At 40.7% G+C, this 22,380-nt stretch overlaps 1 protein-coding gene across 4 annotated transcripts in view; it reads right to left on the reverse strand.

Annotated features, from left to right (window-relative positions):
- SSBP2 (single stranded DNA binding protein 2) overlaps positions 1-22,380 on the reverse strand; it is a 146,592-nt gene that overhangs the window by 93,294 nt on the left and 30,918 nt on the right. For all 4 annotated transcript variants that reach the window (XM_075271250.1, XM_075271258.1, XM_075271267.1 and 1 more), the window contains exon 2: positions 2,620-2,692. In XM_075271250.1, the coding sequence (XP_075127351.1) occupies positions 2,620-2,692 (73 nt within the window). The remainder of the gene's footprint in view (positions 1-2,619; positions 2,693-22,380) is intronic.

Consider the following 22,380-nt stretch of genomic DNA (forward strand, 5'->3'; position numbering starts at 1 on the left):
ACTTGTTTTCTGCACGTGCCCAGTTAGAGTAGTAGGGAGTGCCCACTCAACAGGACAAATGAACCATTGCAAAATTAACCTGCAAAAAGTTTTGGAAGTGATGTGATGAGTACATAATGGGTAAATAATGTGGCCGCATCACATACAAAACAACAGCGAGTCCACTGGACGCAGGGACATTCCTCTGAGTCCCATGAGATTTGCCAGCTCTGAATCTTCAGGTCACCTCTTTTCTCGGGAGCCTTATGAACATTCTAGAACAACTGGAAAGTATAAATTTCAGCCACCTTGTGACTCTCGGGTCTACATTTACACTATTACGGAAAGTTCACACAATGGATTTTGCAGTGAGACCAGATATTAAAGACCTGCTATGGTGGCACACGTCAGAAAACGTTCCTAGTCCTATTCGTTTCAATGAGAGGTTTGTGCGGAATCTGCAGGATGCTGAATTTAGCAGATAATGAAGAATCTCAATCCCATTAAAGTAAATGGTAGGAGGAATTTTTTAGATGGATTTAAAAAAAAAAAAAAAAAAAAAAAAAAAGGAAGAGCTGTGTGAACCTTTCCTTAGGTCTGGTTCATATCTGCATTCGGTAGTCCGCTTGCTGCACTTTTCTCTCTGCATGATTCGTGGGGACACCGTGCGGAAAACACACAGACCCCATTATAGTCTATGGGGTCCAGTGGTTTCCTAGCTAACTGATTTTTAATGTGTTTGATATTCCGTTTGGAATGCCGAATGCAGATGTGAACCAGGACTTAGAAAGAGTTAGAAGATATGGGCCTTTGTAGCAACGTAGCAGAGATTTGTATTGCTGATGTAATAGAGGACATAGGAGGAAGAATATAATACACAGCTTATGAGTAACTACTTTTGTATCAGTCTAAGAGCAGGACTAGCTATGGACAGGTTTGCAGCCTGGGAACATGAACCAGAGCAAACAGATATCCTGCTCCGCTTCTGCAGCAAGCTCCTTACTGACACATGGTACGGTGAAAGAGAGCAGATGACTGTCTACATATAGTGTATAAAGTGTCACCTCACTTGTGGTTTACCATTTATTTGCATACTCTTACTACGGGAACAAACAATTAGAAGATGAAATTAGCATTACAAGTGTACAGACAGCGTTTCCTTCAGGGCTTAAGGATAACCAAATTATTTAGAGAAAAGAAAAAAAAAATCTGTATAAATAAAATATCCATGTGCCCATGCAAAATTTTAGAAACTATAAAGTCTTGTAACTATTTTAAGTGTTCCAGTGTAATATATTACATTACAATTTTGTCCAGTGAGCTGACTATCCTCAAGTACATGCCAGTGCAGCGTGCAGGAGGGTGTACAGTAACACAAGGACGATATATGCTACTACATGATGCTCATTTTTGGGACATTTTTCCCTGGAAACACTGGTGAAGAGGTTGGATTCCCTCCCAATCCAATTGGAAAGTGTGTGGCTGTCCTGTACCTCTTTAGATGTCCCATTACAGCCAGAGTTGAGGAATCGGTAGGTCAAAGCACCAACTCTGCCTCCATTTTTCCTACAATTGAACTCTGACGACTCCTCACACTGAATCATAAATGGTAACTTAACAGCCCTGGTCAGTCTGAAGCAGTAGAGATCCTCTAATTCAGTACATGTGTAACAAGTGATACATCGAATTCTACAATATTAAGAGAATTTTAAATATTTTTAAATTTATTTTGAAGTCTGATCTAGTAAGTTTTTCCTGGAGACTGTACAGACCCCAAATATAAAAGTGTACGTGAAGCTTTAGGACTTCTGGAACAAAACTAAATATTCCAACGGGTCATACCTCTACATCCTACAGCATTCCTATGGATCCAGGGGTTTTCACATCCCTCCATTACACACAGGAGAGTCTATCATCTTATCATAGGCTTATGTTACGTTACATTAACATCCAATTAAAGGGGTGGTCTCAAAAAACACTTTCCCCTATTGCTAATAAACAAAACTTTGTATTATTTCTAACACCATCTTTTTACCATCTATAACACTTCTTATTGTGACTATGTCTTCCCACTGCCACCTCCAGAACACAGGCAAACTGCACTATTGTAGGCAGGGCTGCCTTGGGGTACCCTCACACATTTTTATTTATTTATTTATTTTTTAATTTGCTGCAATTTTTTTTTCTTCCTGACATTCATTTCAAAGAGAATTTAAGGCAGAGTCTGTCTGAAGATAGGTTAAGGCATAAGAGTCCTGATTGAGGATCCAAGTGATAGGAGAGCCTGACTGAGCAAACAAAGCATCAGGTGGGTATGGTACCAGTAAACTGTATGAACAACAGCCAGCAACACTACGAGTAGGTGGTAAACAGGCTCTCTCTCCATATACACAAAAATTACAAACCCTATAATTTGATGAAGAGACCATGCCTTGAACTCTTAAAGGGAGTGTGCAAGAAAATGAGTATCAAGCTAAAGGCGCAATGCAGAAAAAGAAAGGCATCTTTGGAAAGTATAGAAGCTGCCCTACAAGGAGCTGTCATTAGTTTGATACGGATTTTCCTGCTGACAGACTCCCTTTAAATCACACAAACCCCATACATTCTACAGCATTTGCCCCATTTACAGATATCACTCACCTCTGACAAAAAGGTCTGCGCGGACTTCTGTGCCCCTACGTGTAGCAGGTATTCATACACATATAGCGCTAATCTGTGGAAACAAGAAGAGACATTGTTATAATTAATATATATTTGTATGGGACAAAACATCGCACTATGAAGCCAAATCTACACCAGTCCCGATAGACAATGAAATCTAAAACCGCTGAGCCATATAACAAGAAGTATTAGGAGTTCTTCATGGATAAAGCGTGTTCTTTGTGGCTTGCAGTAAATTCTGATATAGAAAAACATGAGTGTGTAATAGAGCCAAAGAGATCAAATAATGTTATAAAATCGGCCCTATAGATATCTACAGGTCAGAATGCAAATAATCCAACATTACTAGAATCCCGGGGAGCCAATATGGCCTCCACTACCTAGCCTAGCCAATTTCTGCAATCCGATTGTCTTCTGTTGTTTTTGCTTTGACAGACGGCACAGGTTTTTCACTGTTCTATTGATTTCAATGGCCTACTTGGACACTTATGCGAATGGAAGTAGAAGCCATTTGTATTTGTTCGAGGAATGATGTAAATGATTATCTGCCCCTTTAATTCTAAGCAGTAGTTGCTGTCAGGTCAGGTGGCCACGTGCCTTTTATACCTATCCACCAACAATTATTTCTCCAGACTCCTCATAAAAATGCATACTTGGCAGAGTGCTCCTGTTTTTTGGCACTGCCAAACACCTGAGCAAACTCCTTTGAGAACAAAGGATTGAGTGTATGTTGGAGCCCAGCTACCCAATTCCACCCCCCAACATGGAAGGGAAGTGTTGATGCACCTCAATACACATTATATGGTAGGCCAGCCCTCCCAAAATCATCCATCATCCTCATAAGCAGTAGGTATGAGAGCACATTGCCTTGTCTACAATGCATAGTCGTGTACATGTAGCCTAAGTCCATAAGAAATGGAATAGATAACATATGGATAGTATTAGTATTACCTTCCATACTCTACACAGACCTATACATGTTATTGAATGAGCCTGGACCACAGAATTAACAGAAAAAGGACTTTCCCTGAGTTTTATGGCCTGGGCTCAGAGTCCACACATGGACCTGTACAAAATAAATAATAATAATAATAATAATAATAATAATAATAATAATAATAATAATAATAGACAAAAAAGCAAAACAAAAAAAACAAAAAAAACAAAACAAAACTGGTACTGACAAATTGAGCATCAAATTCCTACGTGCAAACACCCCCAAAGTCAGACTCCATACGTATAAGAATGATACTTGAGCGCCAAGAACAGTTTTCCTTCTCCTGAAATGCTTGATCTCATTGGCTTACTATATATTATTTGCTGAACGCCAACGCCATGGCCAGCCATTTCTGTTAGATAACCTGTAGGAAGGACTTTTTGATCATTTACAGGTAGACACCTCAATAATCAAAGAGTACAGTAAAGTGTTCAGAAGCTCTTCATAAAGACTATCCACAAAGTACATAGCCGAGGCTACTAGCATGGCCAGGAAAGGGAGAGAGACTTTATATCAAACACCTTCCCCAAAAAGTTTTCTGTTTTTCAGTTGTGGAGACGAGTTGGGTACATCTATGGGAAGACTAAGTGGGTCAGAATAGAGTCAGTATATATAAGAGCTTATGTGGCATGGTGGTCATACAGTATCTATATCCTTCATACACATATACAGAATATATCCCTTACAACACGCTTGTTAAACCACAACTAATTTCAAGACCTGAAACCACCCTACATAGAAGAGCATTAAAAATGTATGGAGAAGGATTGCTGAGACAGCAGCAATAAGCAGAGCCAGAGGGAACGAGAAATAAAAATACATAAAATACAGCAGCATTAGCAATACACGTCCCCAGAAGAATGCTTGACTAATCTGTACAGATCGCCAAAAACATTTATTGTATCAAGTCCTACATCATCATCTCGCTCTCAGATCATCTAGTGCAGCTGCCCTCATGAATGGCGATAGTAGGTTTTACGTGGCCTTTGTAGGTATAATACACCTAGACAAGGGAACGCCTGCCCAAATGTCTTCAAGCAAAGCCAGGTATACACTGTAGTCAGCCGAACGCTTGTTCCACTGACAGCTATCTTGCCTAACACCCTACTACCATACACATGCATGCCTGGCTTGGATCTGGCAATGTGAGGTGGTCTTAACTGGAGATGAGCGAACACTGTTCGGATCAGCCGTTCCGAACAGCACGCTCCCATAGAAATGAATGGAAGCACCTGGCACGGCGACCGTGCTTAACCATAATGGAAACCAGAACACACAAGTGTGAGATTCCCAACAGGAGTGCCTTGAAAACCCACCAAGGGAGGCCACAACTTTCTGTTTGTGTTAGATTAACATCCAATGCGGCAGAATACTGGTCAAAAAATAAAAGTGTGCATAAATAGACTGCACCACCATCAATAACCAGCGTGCAAACTCAGACCTGCTTACACCGTCAATAATTTGGCTTAGTTTTGGCAAACTTTTTGCACATTTTTTGTTACAAAATGTTTGAACTAAAGCTCTATCCCTTTCCAGACAACACCAACCCTTTTTTCCCAATAAATTGCACCCTCTTGCTGGAGAATGTACAGAAAGCCTAAAAACCTCTAAATTTGGTGCAATTACCAGGACTCTGGGAACTTTGCCATATTTTCAATAACAAATTTGCCCTGTTGTGTATTTCCACCTGTGTATGTGGGGTCAGATACAGCCGAGGATTATCCCTGTTGAATTCAATGAAGCTAATCTTTGCAGTTTCCAGGCCAAAAACTTCTATCTTTTTGTCTAACCATTCTGCTGGAAAACAGTTCTAGAAATGTTCCTATGCATGTGAACAGGGATGGTAAACCTCCATGCTAAAAATCCACATGAATTCAGACACATCTGAGCAAACCCTAAGAGTCATTTAAATGGATTTCTAAAAAAAAGTCCTGTAATTACTTACATTTTTTTTTTTCTCCAAAAATGTGACTGGATCACAAAACAAAACAAAAAACCACCACAATATAAAAATGCAAAACAATAAAATGCAGTGATTTCTGCTATACTTTGGGAGGACGATAATAAATCTTTCATGGTTGACACCTAACAGAATTTGTTCACAGGAAGCAAAACAATGAACGCTGCCATGCAAAGAGATATCACAAACCTTGAAGAAATCAAATGGCTTATACGGGAAAAATTATTGTTATTGCTATCATACTACCCAGCTCTGAGAGGTAATGCCAGTGAGCAAGCCAAGTGACCACTATTATTATTATTATTATTCTCATCGTATAGACTCGAGTATAAGCCGACCCCCCTAATTTTACCACAAAATAACTGGGAAAACGTATTGACTCGAGTATAAGCCTAGGGGGGGAAATGCAGCAGCTACTGGAAAATTTCAAAAATAAAATGGTTTTTGGGTGCAATAGTTGCTGGGTGCTGGGAAAGGGGAGGGGGTGTTTTGGTTGTCTGTCTGCCCCTTCCCTGAGCTTGAGGACTGTTCCCCCCCCACACACACACACGTGGAATTCAGCCTGGCTGAATATAGGGTATCTGCAGTGCTCCTATTAACCCCTCCCTGACGGAATAGGAGCACTGCAGATACTCTATATTCAGTAGACCGGGCACTTTCAGACACAGGGATACCTAATGTGTATGTGTTTCACAGTCATTTTCTACTTTTATATGTATTCTAGGGAAAGGAGGGATTTAGAACTTTTATTTATTTTTTTATTATATCTTTTAAAGCTTTTTTTTCCCACTATATTATGGGAGATTCTATACATTACTATTGTGGCTGGTCATAGACACCCCCCCCCCCAGGAAAAAAATAAAAAATTATTATAATAATAATAATATATATATAATAATAATATATATAATTTTTTTGTTTTTGCTGACTCGAGTATAAGCCGAGGGGGGCTTTTTCGGCTTATACTCGAGTATATACGGTATTTTATTTTTTTTAAATTATTTAATTTCTTTTTATATAGGACATTTGATGTTTTATTTCCATCTGCCTTATGGAGAGAATAATCTAGCCACATACCGCAGCGCCAATAAGTTCCCTTATTTACCATATACAACATTTAACCTCATGAACCTAAGTCTAGCCGGATTTACTAGGAGTAAGCAAAGTAAGCACACATCCAGATAAGAAAGAGTCTATTACCTCTGATTACAAGATTATACTTGATTACAACCTACAGGTGCAAACACTACTCTCTACATTCTCCATGCAAATCATATGAGAAGACACAGAAGGCTCCTGGAGAAAATACTAAGAAGTCCCGAAACTGGGAGCAATAACAAATTCAAGACTCTTCTTCCAAGATATAGCTGACCACTACTGATATCAGGATGGGAGGAAACCTGTACAGAAGCCGCCACTGGAAACCGTGGACTGGGTAGTGGTGGGAATTTTGTCTCTGTTTAGAGAGCTGGATCTTTTAGCTTCGCAAGCAGAAAAGTGAGGATTATTTTGGATCCAAAATAGCTGTCAAAAGATGTAATCTTTTCTGAGGTCTGCAGAGAGCCAGTGTTGGGTCAAATGGGACAGGGTTGTCTGTTTAAGGGGTTGAAGATATCTGGTTAGGGACATGCTTAAGATAAGATAAGAACAGATAAGATAATATAATCCTTTAATAGTCCTATCCTGGGGAAATTCAGTGCTTACAGCAGCATAGATACAATAATAATACAAGTATACAACATACAAAAGGTCCACAGTAGAGGCATTACAGTGACAGTAGGGACAGATAAAAAGATAAAGGTGAAGAAGATAGTACAGTGTTGGCTTTAGGTCTCAGACAACCCCTTTAAAATAATTTGCAATAAAACCACTTGCTGCAGTTTTTTCAGCCACTATATAGATCCCCATCATTAAAGAGAACCCCATTTTTGTTTCACTCGGAGCCTCCAATATGCCCAATTTACTGTAATATACCCTATTTAGCAACAAGATGGAGTGAAATAGTAAACCGGCACAAAATAACTACAAAATAGTCATAAAACGGACTCAAAGGGCTAAAGACTGGGTAAACTGGCGTGGATTTCCCCTACAGATGCAAGGCCCTCATCATATATGCGGCAGATCAGGGTTTATGAAGACTTGCATTAAGTCTTCCCGTTGCTTCGACCGTAAGATAACTGTAGGTATGACACGTGACCGGCAGAGCCTGCACAGCGGCTGACATGTACATAGGCCTGAGAGTACTAGGACTTGGTTATGAGATTTCACACATCTTACCACTTGACCTCATTGTTGAGTCCTTCATTATATTGGGATTATATACATGCACCTCTCTGACTGTATACAACACTTGTATGGCCGTAAAACCGGAATCATTATTTGAAGCTACTAAAAATAATTGCGCTGAGTAATAGACCATTTATAGTTTATTATTAATTAGCACGCTGGTAATTCAGGAATAAAAGGCAAAGGCTTGGCAAGGCGGCTTCTCTGTACAATAATCAATGTTATCAGTTATGGTCCCAATGCAACACTTACATGGCAATAAGAGCACACACAGTGCTCACAATTACTTCTGCTGATGGTAATTCATTATACAAAGTGCTGCTCTAAATAGAGATTTCAAGTAAGCAATTCAGAAGTGGTAAATAAAAACAAAGATGTCGTATTAGTGGTTAAAAATATATATTATAGGCCCCGACGTAATTGGAAAATCCTTAATTCGTTTGCTAGATCAGCCATATACCCCCTACTTTCTTGTTACGGTCCCAGTCCTACATGGGAATACCGCTATTCTAAAAAACACATGCATTTACCCTTTGTCACATGACTTAAAAGAATTAAACTGCTAAAGGAAAAAAAAAAAGTGAAATAAATGCTCCGTTTTAGCCACTACAACAGTATAGAAAAAGTTGTAATTCAGCTCACCATATATGCTTGAAATGTCCCAATTCCAGAGAGCACGGTGTTGGGTGGACTCCTCCCAAAGAATACTTGTGATCCAAAAAATAAAGGTGCACCAGCTACATCCAGAATGGAAATCAGGAATATTGCAGCAGATATGTAAAATTTAACTTTTATTCTTCATTTTCCAATAAAAAAGTTACATCGTAACTATGGTGGTACATCAACAATAAAGCTTTATTGTTGATGTACCACCACAGTTACGATGTAACTTTTTTATTGGAAAATGAAGAATAAAAGTTAAATTTTACATATCTGCTGCAATATTCCTGATTTCCATTCTGGATGTAGCTGGTGCACCTTTATTTTTTGGACTACAACAGTATGGCTACTTACTAGGGCAAAGTCCCATCAGGGCAAAGCTACAACCAATGACGGTATACATACACAGTGGTCAGTCAAAGGAAATTCATGGTAATCCGAAACATACTTCTTGTCTATTAAGAGCCCAAAAAATGCGGCGGCAACACATTGCGGCTTTTCCCACAGCACTTTTCACAGAAAGTCCGCAGAAGTTTCCTCTGTGGACTTTCTGCTTCCGTTAAACCTATAGGGAAACTGCCGGTGTTTCCATAGGTATCATTGACATGCTGCAATTTCCAAAACCGCAATGGTTTTGGAAATCGCAGTGTGTCCACTGCAAACATTTTTCTGCACTGTGGGGATGGGATTCACTAGAATCTCAGTCACTAGATGGTGACAGTAAAACATTACTTTTTTTTTTTTTTTTTTGGAGTTTCCAACTCGTGGGGCCTGGGACTAAAAGGGTTGTTTAGGTTTCAAAAAAATCCCTGGGTCACATAACTGGAACGAGCCCTTGATCCATCTTCATACTTCTTACCTGACTGAATATATCAATACAATAGTAAAGCCAGCCCCATAGTACAGGTTACTAGAAGCGAACACAAGAGAGCGGACAGGAAATGCAGGGACTTACCCTTTGTTCACATCTGCATTTGCATTCCGTTCGGGGACCCCATAGACTATAACGGAGTATGTGTGCTTGCCGCCAGACCTCTGCACAGAACATGCGGAGAGGAAAGTAGTTCACAATCTAATTTCCTGTCCACGTGATTCGTGAGGGCACCACACGGCAAGCACACAGACCCCATTATAGTCTATGGGGTCTGTGTGCTTTCACTGCACACCACTTGCAAACGCGTAGTCCATTCAGAGGTTCAAATGCGGACTTCCCAAACAGATTACCAAATGCAGATTTGAACGAGGGGTTAGAGGTGGGGCTCTGGTTCAGATCACATAACTCAGGGTCAGAACCAGCCCAAACCTGCAGCTAATCCACAATCGAACCTGGGGAAAGTAAGTCCTGAAACCCTCCCCCGGAGAACCTCTTTATAGTTGACATATCAACCTGAAAACACTGTCAGTATCAGAAAATCCATATTTTTTTTTTTGCAACACAGCCCATATTCCACTGTGTTTGAAGGGGAAAAAAACCCACTGTGAATAATAAGAAAAAAAAAAGAAAGGCTCCGAGACCGTAATCTGAAAAGCGTATCTCAAGAGAGCGCACATTTTCAAATAGATTCCTTAGACAGGTTACTGAGAACTATTACAAAATGCCACTGCAAAACGCAGGCTCCTATCAGGCAGATGATTTATATCTATACCTTGAAAAATTGGCAGAGTTTGTTTTTCCAACAAAGCTTCCTGAATAGAAGTCAGGACAATGATTCAATTACTGGATAAATGATACAGCGCCTCCGATGTACGCTGACATTATTTACACAGCATTGCCAATGTAATTAACTCTCATCATGTCGAGTGTATACTAGTAGCCAAAAACTCGTAGGAGCCCTGCGAGTACTCACGTTACTGGTCAGGGAGCAATATAGCAGTTTTATTATGGTGTGAATATAGTGGAAACCTATTTGTCAGAAAAAAGGTGTACTAAAATGTGTGAACTTGTTAGTGTTGACTTTAGAATGACTTAAAAGGCGATGTGTCCGTTTAGACAACCCCATTCACATGGCAGCTCTTGGCAGATAGGCTGATCCCCAAAGGTTCTGCTCTTGGCAAATAGTTTGCCATAGAAGGCTTGTCTGGTTAAATGGCTCTAAATTCTGGCATAGAGATGGGGGTCCTGTGTTCCCTTACCCCCAAAAACTTCTATATACCCTATATGGCCTTTAAAGTGTTTCCTGACAACACAAAAATATTTTCAACTGGCTCCCAATGGGTTAAAAACAAAAAAAGAATTGGTACTCGTCTCACTGACCGCCTATAATACGCATGCATATACCAGGTCCCAATCGCTGAGGCCGATGACTGGCTGAACAGGCATATCCTGAGTGTCAAGACAGGACCAGGAGACTGACTGGAGACCAGTAGGGTGAATAGCGTTTTGTTTTTTTTTAACCCATACAGGAACGGTTTAATTTATTTTTCTTTTTAACCATTTAACTAATAGTACTTTTACACGGTGCTACAACTAGGACTGGCCCATAGCCCTTCTAAATCATAATGTTAGGAAATGACAGCATTGCATTGTAGTAAAAGTATATAAATAAAATGTACCCCCAAACAAAAAGCAAATAAAGTACCGTACTCCTAGATCATATCTGTAAAGCCCTCCTAAAAAGAATTGCACTAGATTACATTAGAGCTACGTCTCCATTGCTTTGGTCCATTGGCGATGGAGAGATGGACTGCTAAAATAGCAGTGACGCACAGAAACCGAGCCACCCCATTGACTAGAATGGGGTCAGTTTGGGGTCCATTGTTTCAAAACGGAAACGATGCAGATGTGAAGGTAGCCTTAGTAGTCCATTTCTATAATGTCACATATATGAAGACTCCAGGAATCCACTGTGCATACCGGGTGCTCGTGTTCATGACAGGAATCAATCAAAAAAATAATTTAAAAAAATTCTCGAAGAAGCACCTGCGCATAGAGACGAGGCTCCTTGTTAGCCCTTGAGCACTGAAGTTGTACACTTCTTCTTCAAGGGTGCTTGGGAATTTGTGGACTAGAGCCTCATATATCAGACTCACACGCTCGGAGCGCAGGTGCTGTCATGCTCTTAAAATAACAGGACTTTTTTTTCCCCTCTCTCTCGTGTTGGCGACAACAGTTTTATGATCTAAGAATTTGTTTGTTACTTAAAAACCCCTCCGCTGCTCACAACAGTAACAACTTATAATTAAACATTGGCACGACACAAGTCACTGGCACGGATGCCAAATTTACTAATCTTACTGTACAAAACAAGTCATTATTAAGTCAGTCAGCGCTTCCCAATGCTCCTGACACTAGCAGCATCCTGTAGACAACCACCGGGACCATCTTTATCTACAACCTGGAGCCTGTGACCTGGAGTCTACAACCTGGAGCCCTTCGGATGTTGTGAAACCACCATGACATGAGACCACCGGGAGAGCTCACACTTTACAGTAGAGTGTTAAAGGGGAATTCCTATCAAATAAGATAGGATACTAGGATAGGCCACCATTTTGTGATTAGCAGGGGTCCAACTACTGATGGCTCCTCAGGTTACACCAGAAACTGAGCCAGAGTGGTGGACAGAAAAACAGAATTGAAGCGCTCACCACAAGGTCTCCATAGTCAAACACGACTGTTGTTTGAGCCTGGATTTGTCAGTGAAGCTGCCCACGTTTCTCGTTCACGACACTTCAGTGTCGACGGTTTCTGGCCGTCAATGGCAGGACACATAATGTGCACCACAACACCAAATTTCCTTCTGTGAAGGCCGGAAATGGTCCAGGTAGAGACAGAGGTGCATAAAGAAGTTGTCACCTTTGTCTGGATGGCAGACAAAAGCTTGTGCTTGCTAAAATAAAATGATCGTCCCTCCTTAAGGGGCATTCACACGCAGTAAAGTGGCGCTGAACACATTGAAATCAATTGATTTCAATGTGTTTCGCGCGGAAAATGGAACCCATAGAAGTCAATGGGAGTCTGTTTTTCAGCACTGATTCTTACGCGAGTTATCGGGCCAGAATCAGCACCTCTTTACTCCATGTAAACGGACCCTTATGGTCCATCTAGAGCCGTTTGCTGTGTTTGTCCTTGCATAAGTAACACCTGAAATCTCCTAACAACTGGGTCAAAATGGCTCACATGGCAGGCAGTTTATTGATGCAACCAACCCGCTTCTCACAGCCCAATGATACGCCACTCTCAAGTTTGACAACTGGACAAAATTCATTGAAAGTGCATCACAGAAGTAAGTGTAGCAGTCAACGAGCACTCGCCAACAGTTACACTACCCAAAAGTAGCCTCTGAGAGCCTGTTTATAGAGCAGTGTCACAATCACTTATACGCCCTCTTGTGGCAAGCCCCAGTGTCTAATCAGACAACACCTGTAATCATTTACATATGAACCTGAGACATAACTGCACCTCAAATTTTACAATAATCCTACATTTCTGTCTGGGTGTTTTATTTTTTTTGTCAATGAGTACGTAGTGTATAATAAAAGACACCCACTGTGTGAGCATACCCAGTGTTCAACAAGACCTTGGGATCAAACGTGCGCAGTGAGCTAGAAGACATAAATGAAGCGGCAGTGAAGTCTTGTAAATAATGGCTGCAACAATCGCTTGTGACCTTAATTATGGCTTCACCGCAAAAAATTGGATTTCAGAAATGCTAAATTCAAACAGATGGCCACATTTAGGTAGATAAGAGCAGGTCTTCACATACAGAGATGTGCATGCTGTGCTTACTAATGTTTTCTACGTAGTAACAGCTGAAATGCCAGAAATGTACGCTTACAAAACAGAAAATAACATTCCTAACAAGCGGAGCTAACCAGCCTGCAAAACACATATTTATCAGCATTTATAGCAAATGTATCTAGGGTAAACGGGCAGCAGCAGAATGCCTTAGGCCAAGTTCACACCACATTATGAAAAACTTATGTCTCAGATAGAAGTCCATACATTGGGCTATGTCGGCAATTATCTGTCTGCCGTACGTGTTTTTTATTTATTTGCATTCAGAAGTGAAAGGGACAGTGAACGGTACCGGCGATTCTATAACTCAGAGTTTCTGTAAAACCAGACCACGGCTCAGAATATTATCAGTGATGTCACAGTCAGGCATGTAGCGGAGGCCATCATTTTAGAGAGCTGAGACCCCCAAGTATCAGTAAGAGAATGCTTTATCACTGTTCAGAATGAGGTCATAAATCACTAGTTTGGATTGACCACCTGTCACTCTACCCTTCTCCTTGGACTTGTGTGCGTTGCCCCGTGGTCTCCAATGGAATAACTGTGTAGAAAAATGGTCACTGCTGTAGTCAGTGACTGGCTGAATGGTCATCTCCTGTGGGTCTGCAGGTTCCCGCCAGTTTCCGCCTTCTGCCCTGAGATACTGGATACAGAAACCTGGCACTCAGTTTTCAAACTCATTCATTTGAATGGGCTTCCAAAGCGACAGCCCGTGAGCATTTTGTGCCTCTCCGTGGCGAAACTGTTTATTTTATTTATTTTTTTAACTGGACACAAAATCCTGCATGTCTGTGTGTCCGGTTAAAAAAAAAAAAAAAACGGTTTCGCCGCGGACAGGCACAAACCGCTTCGCTTCAATTCAAGTGAATGGGTTTGAAAACAGACTGCCGGGTTTCCTTCCCCTGTCCAGTATCTCGGGGCAGAAGATGGAAACCTGCCGGATTGGCTAAGGCGGGCTTGGGGCAGGTGTGAACCCGCCCTAAGGGCTAGTTCACACGTGAGTATAAGGGGAGGTTTTTGACAGCGGATTTCGCGTCCAAAACCTCCCCTTATAAAGGTGGTCTATGGAGACCGCCGGGCTTCTTTTCTCCGCTAGCGGCGGGCTGCCGCTAGCGGAGAAAAGAAAGGACATGTCCTTTCTTCAGGCGGAAGCCGCGCGGCTTCCGCCCCCAGCAGCTCCCTCCTTTGTCGGCTCATTCATTTGAGCCGACAGCAGAGGGTTAAGCCGCGACAGCGATGGTCGCGGCAGGCGGGTTTTGACAAGAGAGAGACGTGGCTCACCGCGTCTCTCTCTGTGTCAAAACCCGCGCGGGCAGTTCACGTGTGAACTAGCCCTAACTTTTCAAAAACTTTACGAGCTGGACAACCCCTTTAACAGTTTAGCATTTTTATAAACAGTAAGTCAGCTCTCTTTTACAAAAAAAAAAAAAAAAAAAGGTTTTTTTTGCAAAATATGCAAAAATTAAAAAAAAAAAAAAAAAAAAAAAAAAAATTGACAAGAGTAAGGGGATAGATAACAAATTCTATACTTTAGATTACTATATTGCTTTCCACTTTAGCATATTAGCCTTCCACTTCAGCTTGCAGCCAGTTTATCACCGCGTGGCACAGGTCAGATGTGAAAGTAGCGCTACGTAAATAGAGATACACAATAGCAATTATGTTCCTTTGATTAGGTAGAATATAATCACATCTTTATCTATGGCGTTGTGTTTACCTTTGTTAATTAGATCTTGGCTCTTGTTATCTTGGTACAATGAGATTGCTCTGCACTTCGATTAGCCACTTGAATGTAACAATCTGCACTCTTAGTCCACACACATCGCTCCTTAGGCTCTGTGCACACAGCATTTATACCTTCTTTTGAAGGCTCCAATGTATGTCGCCCATTGACTCCGATGGTAAAAAAACACATAGACTGTCCAGTACGTTCTCTCGTGGGTGTCCACTGTATAGGACAGCGTTTTGAAATTTTCCTATCCAGTTAAAAAGTAAGGTATACCAACCCAATGAGGGCCAAAATATGGTATGTGGAAGCCTATGGTTATGTTGGATTAATACTTTGGCGTTCATAAGATTTTCTCTGACTAAAATCTTCCCATTCACAACTATCGAGCTGTAGCTCAACTGGTAGGTCTCCTGCCAGCCAGAAAGGACGTCCTTGGTTAGAGACTCTGGACAAAGTTTATGTAGATGGAAGAAAAGAACTGTCTATAGGTCACCACTCCCTGGTGGACGAGGACCTGTGGCTCGGCCTAGGACTCCCTGTTCTGCTTTGTAGGCATCCCCAAAGCCGGATGAGGTGGTGAGGACCCGTGGTTAAGATTAGGAGTCTGTTGGAGTCCAAAAGTTGGGCAGGGGGTGGGACCTGTCATAATATAATACCCAAACAGAGATAACTGACCAGAGCAATATCATATTGGATAGTGCAGCTAAACTTTGGTTTCACTTATTATTGCCCTACCCTAAGGTGACCACACAATTTATACATATAAAAAAACCACCGTGGAGCTAGTGCATAAAGGGTTAAAAGTCTTATGGCAACCAATGAAGTTTATGCTTTTAATTTTCCTAGAGTAGGTGAAAATGGGAACTGGAAAAAGTAAAATGTCAGGAGTAGCTAGGGTCAGGCCCTTATGCAAAGTGGCAATTATAATGAGCCAAAATCGGGAACCTATAGAAGAAGCCTGAAAACACACTGCCTGAAAAACAGAAACACCCAACAATACAAAGCATTGTCTGTACATTACCATCAGTGATACTACTGTGTCCTTAGAGACCTATCTGCAAACAGTGGGGGAGACTTATGCCGGGAATTTTTGATTGAGTTTTTGTTGCTGTCATTTAGGCCCAAATTTATCAAATGTTGCACAATATGTGATAGTTTCGGGTCATCTTTATAACTAACCTCTGCCATGAGAAGTTACAAGGCCACTGCTGAAGAAGAGTGAAATTTTTTTTGAAAAAACTGGTGTAAATCAGCTTAGATGGGCTAGACTGAATGGGGTAAAAAAAAAAAAAAAAAAGGCAAAATATTTGCACAAATAAACTCAAAAATTGCTATATGATGCCAAAATTCTGAAGTGCAAGGCTTGACAAATTCCTCCAGCGTCTCTTTAGGGCTAGTTCACACGTGAGTATAAGGGGAGGTTTTTGACAGCGGATTTCGCGTCCAAAACCTCCCCTTATAATGGTGGTCTATGGAGACCGCCGGGCTTCTGTTCTCCGCTAGCGGCGAGCTGCTGCTAGCGGAGAAAAGAAAGGACATGCCCTTTCTTCAGGCGGAAGCCGCGCAGGCTCAGCCGCGCGGCTTCCGCCCCCGGCAGCTCCCTCCTATGTCGGCTCATTCATTTGAGCCGACAGCAGAGGGTTAAGCCGCGACAGCGATGGTCGCGGCGGGCGGGTTTTGACAAGAGAGAGACGCGGCTCGCCGCGTCTCTCTCTGTGTCAAAACCCGCGCGGGCAGTTCACGTGTGAACTAGCCCTTAGGAGAATATGGTCAAAGACACCGCATCCAATGGAGTACAAACAAGACAAAAATAAATTAATGTGGCGCATTCAGCGGTGTTGACAGTGCCCTCAGGTTGTTTCGTTGTCAGGAGACCACTTCTCTGCAAATAACACAATAGCTTCTTGGTACTATACTGTGGCCACAGGAATGTCCCATCAAGATCTGATATATAGTATGTTGCCATAATAATCCCATAACAATCCTTCATAAAGAATTCACCAACATGTAACACAGAGATAGAAATAAAACTAAATGTTCTGAAATCTATTGACAAACATCATCTTAAGCTTCAAAATTTAATTAAATTGAAAAGTCAGAACAACCAAACTAAAGATTCCAGTTCTTCTAGAATTTATATTAATACAAGTAAATGTCATAACGCACCAAAACACAACAATGTATCAACTCTGGAGATCTACAAACTGAATTAGCCACACTAGGATATTCATTTGTTTCTAAAAACAAAAAAACCTAAAACACCCTGTTAGAATCTGAAACCTATTTTTTAGAGTGCTACCAATGATAGGATTTTACTGCCTTCTATTCTAAAGGGGGCATTCACACGGAGTAAAGTGGCGCAGATTCTGCCACGATAACTCGCGGCAGAATCAGCGCTGATAAAAAAAAAAAAAAAATTAAACTATTTCCATTGACTTCAATGGGTTCCGTTTTCCGTGTGGAACCCATTGAAATCAATGGGTGGCTTTTTAACCCATTGATTTCAATGTGTTCCGTGCGGAAAACGGAACCCATTGAAGTCAATGGGAGTCTGTTTATCAGCGCTGATTATGCCGCGAGTTATCGGTGCAGAATCAGCGCCACTTTACTCCGTATGACTGCCTCCTAATGCTTTGAGCTAACGGTGGTATCCAAGTTTATAGAATGGCCATACTATAGCAGAACCCTACTGCACCTTTGTGTTACTGGTCAGTGGGTGTCTCAGCCTGGTACAAGGACTTGTTAGACCATACTTACTAAGAATTGTGGTAAAGGAATATGTAAATAAGTCCTTCAATGTGGAAAAGGAGAATTAGCTCTAGCACCACCTTTTGGAAGGTAGCTCCCTGTGAATCAATGCTTGTTGTTGGGTTTTTTTTTACCGAGAACCAAAAAGAATCAAGGTGTTGCAATGGCCCAGTTGAAGTCCAGACCTCTACCCATTTGAAATGCTGTGTCTGCATCTTAATAGACCCATGTATAAATGCGCACAACCTCAATGAGCTGAAGAATTGTAAAAATGTGTGGGCCAAAATTCCTCTGAAAAAGTCACATATAAAAATAACAACTTCAAGTTCTTGCTGCTAAAGGTGATTCATGGGGTGGAGGTAGCTTTACACACATGGATTTTCTATTTTGGCTTCATTTTCTGTGAAATCTGTTGTGTGGGGTTGTCCATCTGAGGTTATATTTACCAGAGTTTAGGAAAAAATTTTATTATTATTTATGGAAATGTGAAACCATAAGAGCAAAATATGAGATTATACAACATATTAAAAAAAAAATAATACTATGTATAAAAAAAATACTAAAAAGTATATTAATAAAATTCTGGGAGAACAAAAAGTAAAATGCTCGACACAGATTGTAATCCAACGTTCTAGTCAAGTACAATCCATGGGTTACATAATCAGCCATAAGAGGATCCAAGTGGCTCCCTGCAATTTCCATAAGTACACCTGTCACCATTCATTGACATTTTATGATATAGTGGTATATTAAAATCCATTTCTATAACATATTTTATGTTTTTTGGAAACACTTCTTTCTTCAACTCACCCATTCACAATCTTAGCGGATTTTTCGTGCTAATATTATAGACTGTAATGTGAATAAGTAGATTTGGCAAGATTCAAGTAGTTTTAAAAGCAGTTCTTGCCAATGAAAACTTGGCAATATTTTAGTTAGCCATATTAAATCTAGCTATATTTTTGCTACAGTAATATTTCTGCCACAAAAAAAAATGTAAGTGTTTATTTGGGACATGTATCAGTGGAATGGGAACGCTGGGATCTACTTGTTTGGTGAGGTCTGACCCCTGAGGCCTAGCAGCTTGATTTGTGGGTTGACCACTGGAACCAAATCTGACTGATCAAAGGCACCTGAGCGGAGAACGAATTTCTTGATCAGTGGATTTGCCCTTGATCTGTGGGGCTTTTGGGGTACAAAATGTAATGAAAAAATGTGTAAAAAAAAAAAAAAAAGTCTGGAAAGCTAGGGTTATTTACATACACTTATATTAAAAGGAAACGCTATCTTTCAGCTTCCTTCACACATTTTTAATCTCAAAAAATGGAAGCAAAAAGTAAATAAAATATGCATATAAAAACACCAGGGTTTTTTTATTTTTACTTTTTTTTTAAGATATGACATGCAATTTTTTTTTTTTTGCAGTTTACTTTTTTTTTTTTTTTTTTTTGTGAAACAGTGTGGTTTAGAACGTGTGTTTTGTTTTACACATGGAGTTTTGTGGCGCTGTTTTTTCCCACAATAACTCGTGTAAAGAATCAGTGCTGAAAAACAGGCTCCCATCGAGTTCAATGAGTTCCGTTTCTCACGCGGTACACATTGAAATCAATGGGAGTCTGTTTTTTCAGCGCTGATTCTTTACACAAGATATTGTGGCAACAACAGCGCCACAAAACTCCACGTGAATGCACCCTAAGGCTGCTTTCACACAGAGTAACACTGCGCTCATGCTGACACGTAAACACGTGTCAGAGTGAGCACAGTAAAACAGAATCCTGTTGACTTCAATGGGTTCAGTCTTCCGTGCGCTACCCATTGAACTCAATGGGAGGCTTTTTTACCTATTGCCTTCAATGTGATACGCGCGTATTACATTGAAAGCAATAGGTATATTATTTAAAAAAAAAAAAAAAGCCTCCCATTGAGTTCAATGGATAGCACACATAAGACCGAACCGATGGAAGTCAAAGGGATTCTGATTTAGCTCACTCTGACATGTGTTTACGTGTCAGAATGAGTGAAGCATTACTCCGTATGAAAGCAGCCTAAGTGTTAAAAGTTCATGTAATTTTTATATTCCTCATTGGGTTACGTGATTTTTTTTTTTAAATATGAAGTTCAGATTGGTGCATCATTGGGCCTTTGGAAAGGAGGGTACAGGCATCTGGGGTCAGACTCGGGTCCTACATATTTCCAAGAAAAAGGCAGAACTCCAAAAATATCAAATCCAAGTGATTTTTATTAACTGATATACAGCTGCATACTGGGTGAGGAAAAAAAAAAAAATCACTTTGATTTGATATTTTGGGAGTTTTGCCTTTTACTCTGGAGACTTGTGCACCTGTGTTTGTAGTGTTTCATATATATATTCTTAATACGTTTTAGCTAAAATACAACAGTTGGTTTCTAATGCAAAAACATTTAAAAATAAATAAATAAATAAATAGCTAAACACCTGTAAGTGAAACTATGCTCAGACTAGGATAACACTAGGTAGATGTAAAGTCACCAGTGGCCAACTTGCTGCAATCTAAAGCAGTACCACTGGCTGAGGGCACACGTAACGGAAATGTGAGGTTTTTTTGATTGCAGATTTTGCTGCGTTTTTTTGAGCCAAGACCAGGAGTAGATTGAGCAAAAGGCAAAAAAACAAAAAAAAACAAAGGCAATGTGCAAAAACACATGTGAAGTGTTAGGAGTCAATTACTGCTGCAGGTTTAATTCATTATTGACAACCTATGCAAAGAAGTAGTTGAAAGTGACCAGCAATAAGGTGCCACAGTATAAAATACCGATTTCAGATTGCAATTCCCCATGGTAAAAACTGAGAAATACAAAATGCTAAGTTTTCAAGACCCTGGCATTAAGGGGGCATTCGCACACACCTATATACTCAAATATCATTTTGTGGTACTTTGAGGCATTTTTTTCTAAGATTCAAACAAAGCGGTAAATACAATGTTAGCGCTTATACGTCTCCTTCTTGCTGGATCCACTTCTGACTTTGCAGTTTTTGCATGGATTCTGCGTCTGATTCAGGTGCAGAAATCTATGGTGCAAGGCTCAGACTGGTCAACAAGGAAAACCACACAAAGCTCTACTTCGCTTTTCTGCCACAGGATGCAATGAGCAGGAATATGGAAAAGAATCTGAAGCAGATGACTGCTGTCCATATTCCATTGTGTGAACCTCGCCTTAGTAAAGCATGGAGTCACTGGGAATACAATTCTAAGAAACTAGAAATTTAGGGATCTAAACATTTCTATTAGGACGGATAGTCTAGTCTAGCTATGCAAAGCTGAAATAGGTGGTGGTAGTGGTAAAATAATAAATAAAAATCTAAAAGGTAGGTGAATAATAATATAATAATAATAATAATAATAATAATAATAATAATAATAATAATAATAATAATAATAAAAAATCTAAGGTAGGGGATAATAATAAAGCTATACTATTAAAATCTAAAGTACCGTATTTTCCGGACTATAAGGCGCACATAAAAACCTACGATTTCCTCAGAAATCGTAAGTGCGGCTTATAGTCCGGTGCGCCTTATATATGGATGGAAGCGGCGGCAAAGTCTGCGTGCCGCTTCCATACATACATAAAAGGCACCGTAAGGTGGCATTCACACTACGGAACGCCGGCGTGTATCACAGCCGTACACGCCAGCGTTACAGCAGGGCTGCCGGACACTTCCTATTCATTTCTATGGGAGCCGGCATGCGAGCGCTCCCCATAGAAATGAATGGACAGACACTTCCCATTCATTTCTATGGGAGCCGGCATGCCGGCTCCCATAGAAATGAATGGGAAGTGTCCGGCAGCCCTGCTGTCACGCCGGCCTGAAACAGAACGTGAAACTTACCGAGCGGTGCAGGGCGGGCGGGCATTCAGGCCTCCTCTTCCTCCGATGTCCTGACCACTTCCTCCAGCACTCACGAACTGATAATGGCCTGGGCGCATGCGCAATATCATAATGCTTCTACTACGGCTACTGCGCATGCGCCCAGGCCATTATCAGTTAGCGAGCGGCGGAGAAGGAGGAGGACGGAACATCGGAGGAAGAGGAGGCCTGAATGCCCGCCCACCCTGCACCGCTCGGTAAGTTTCACATTCTGTTTCAGGCTTTTATTTTAAAACGGGGGGTAGTTTAATCTAACTTTTACGGTTGGGATCTATCAGCATGATTTTGCTGATAGAGCCCCTCCTCGCCTGCCGAGCGCTTCCAATAGAAGCGGCTGGCACGCAGGGGGTTAAGCGGCCGCTGGCAAAGTCTGCCTGCCGCCGCTTTCAATAACATATAATGCGCACCGGACTGCGGCTTATAGTCCGGTGCGCCTTATATATGAACCGAGACGAACTATAAGGCGCTCATGGGCAATGCGCCTTATAGTCCAGTGTGCCTTATAGTCCGTAAAATACGGTAGGCTAATAATAATAATAATAATGGTAATAAAATCTAAGGTAGGGTAATAATAATAATAATAATACCACCGGTAATAATAATAAAATCTAAGGTAGGGGAATGAATAAATAATAATAATAATAATAATAATAATAATAGTAATAAACTATTAAATAAAATCTAAGGTAGGTTAACAATAAATAATAATAAAAATACT

This window comes from Leptodactylus fuscus, chromosome 1 (assembly GCF_031893055.1).
Source record: "Leptodactylus fuscus isolate aLepFus1 chromosome 1, aLepFus1.hap2, whole genome shotgun sequence".
In the NCBI taxonomy this organism is placed as follows: Eukaryota; Metazoa; Chordata; class Amphibia; order Anura; family Leptodactylidae; genus Leptodactylus; species Leptodactylus fuscus.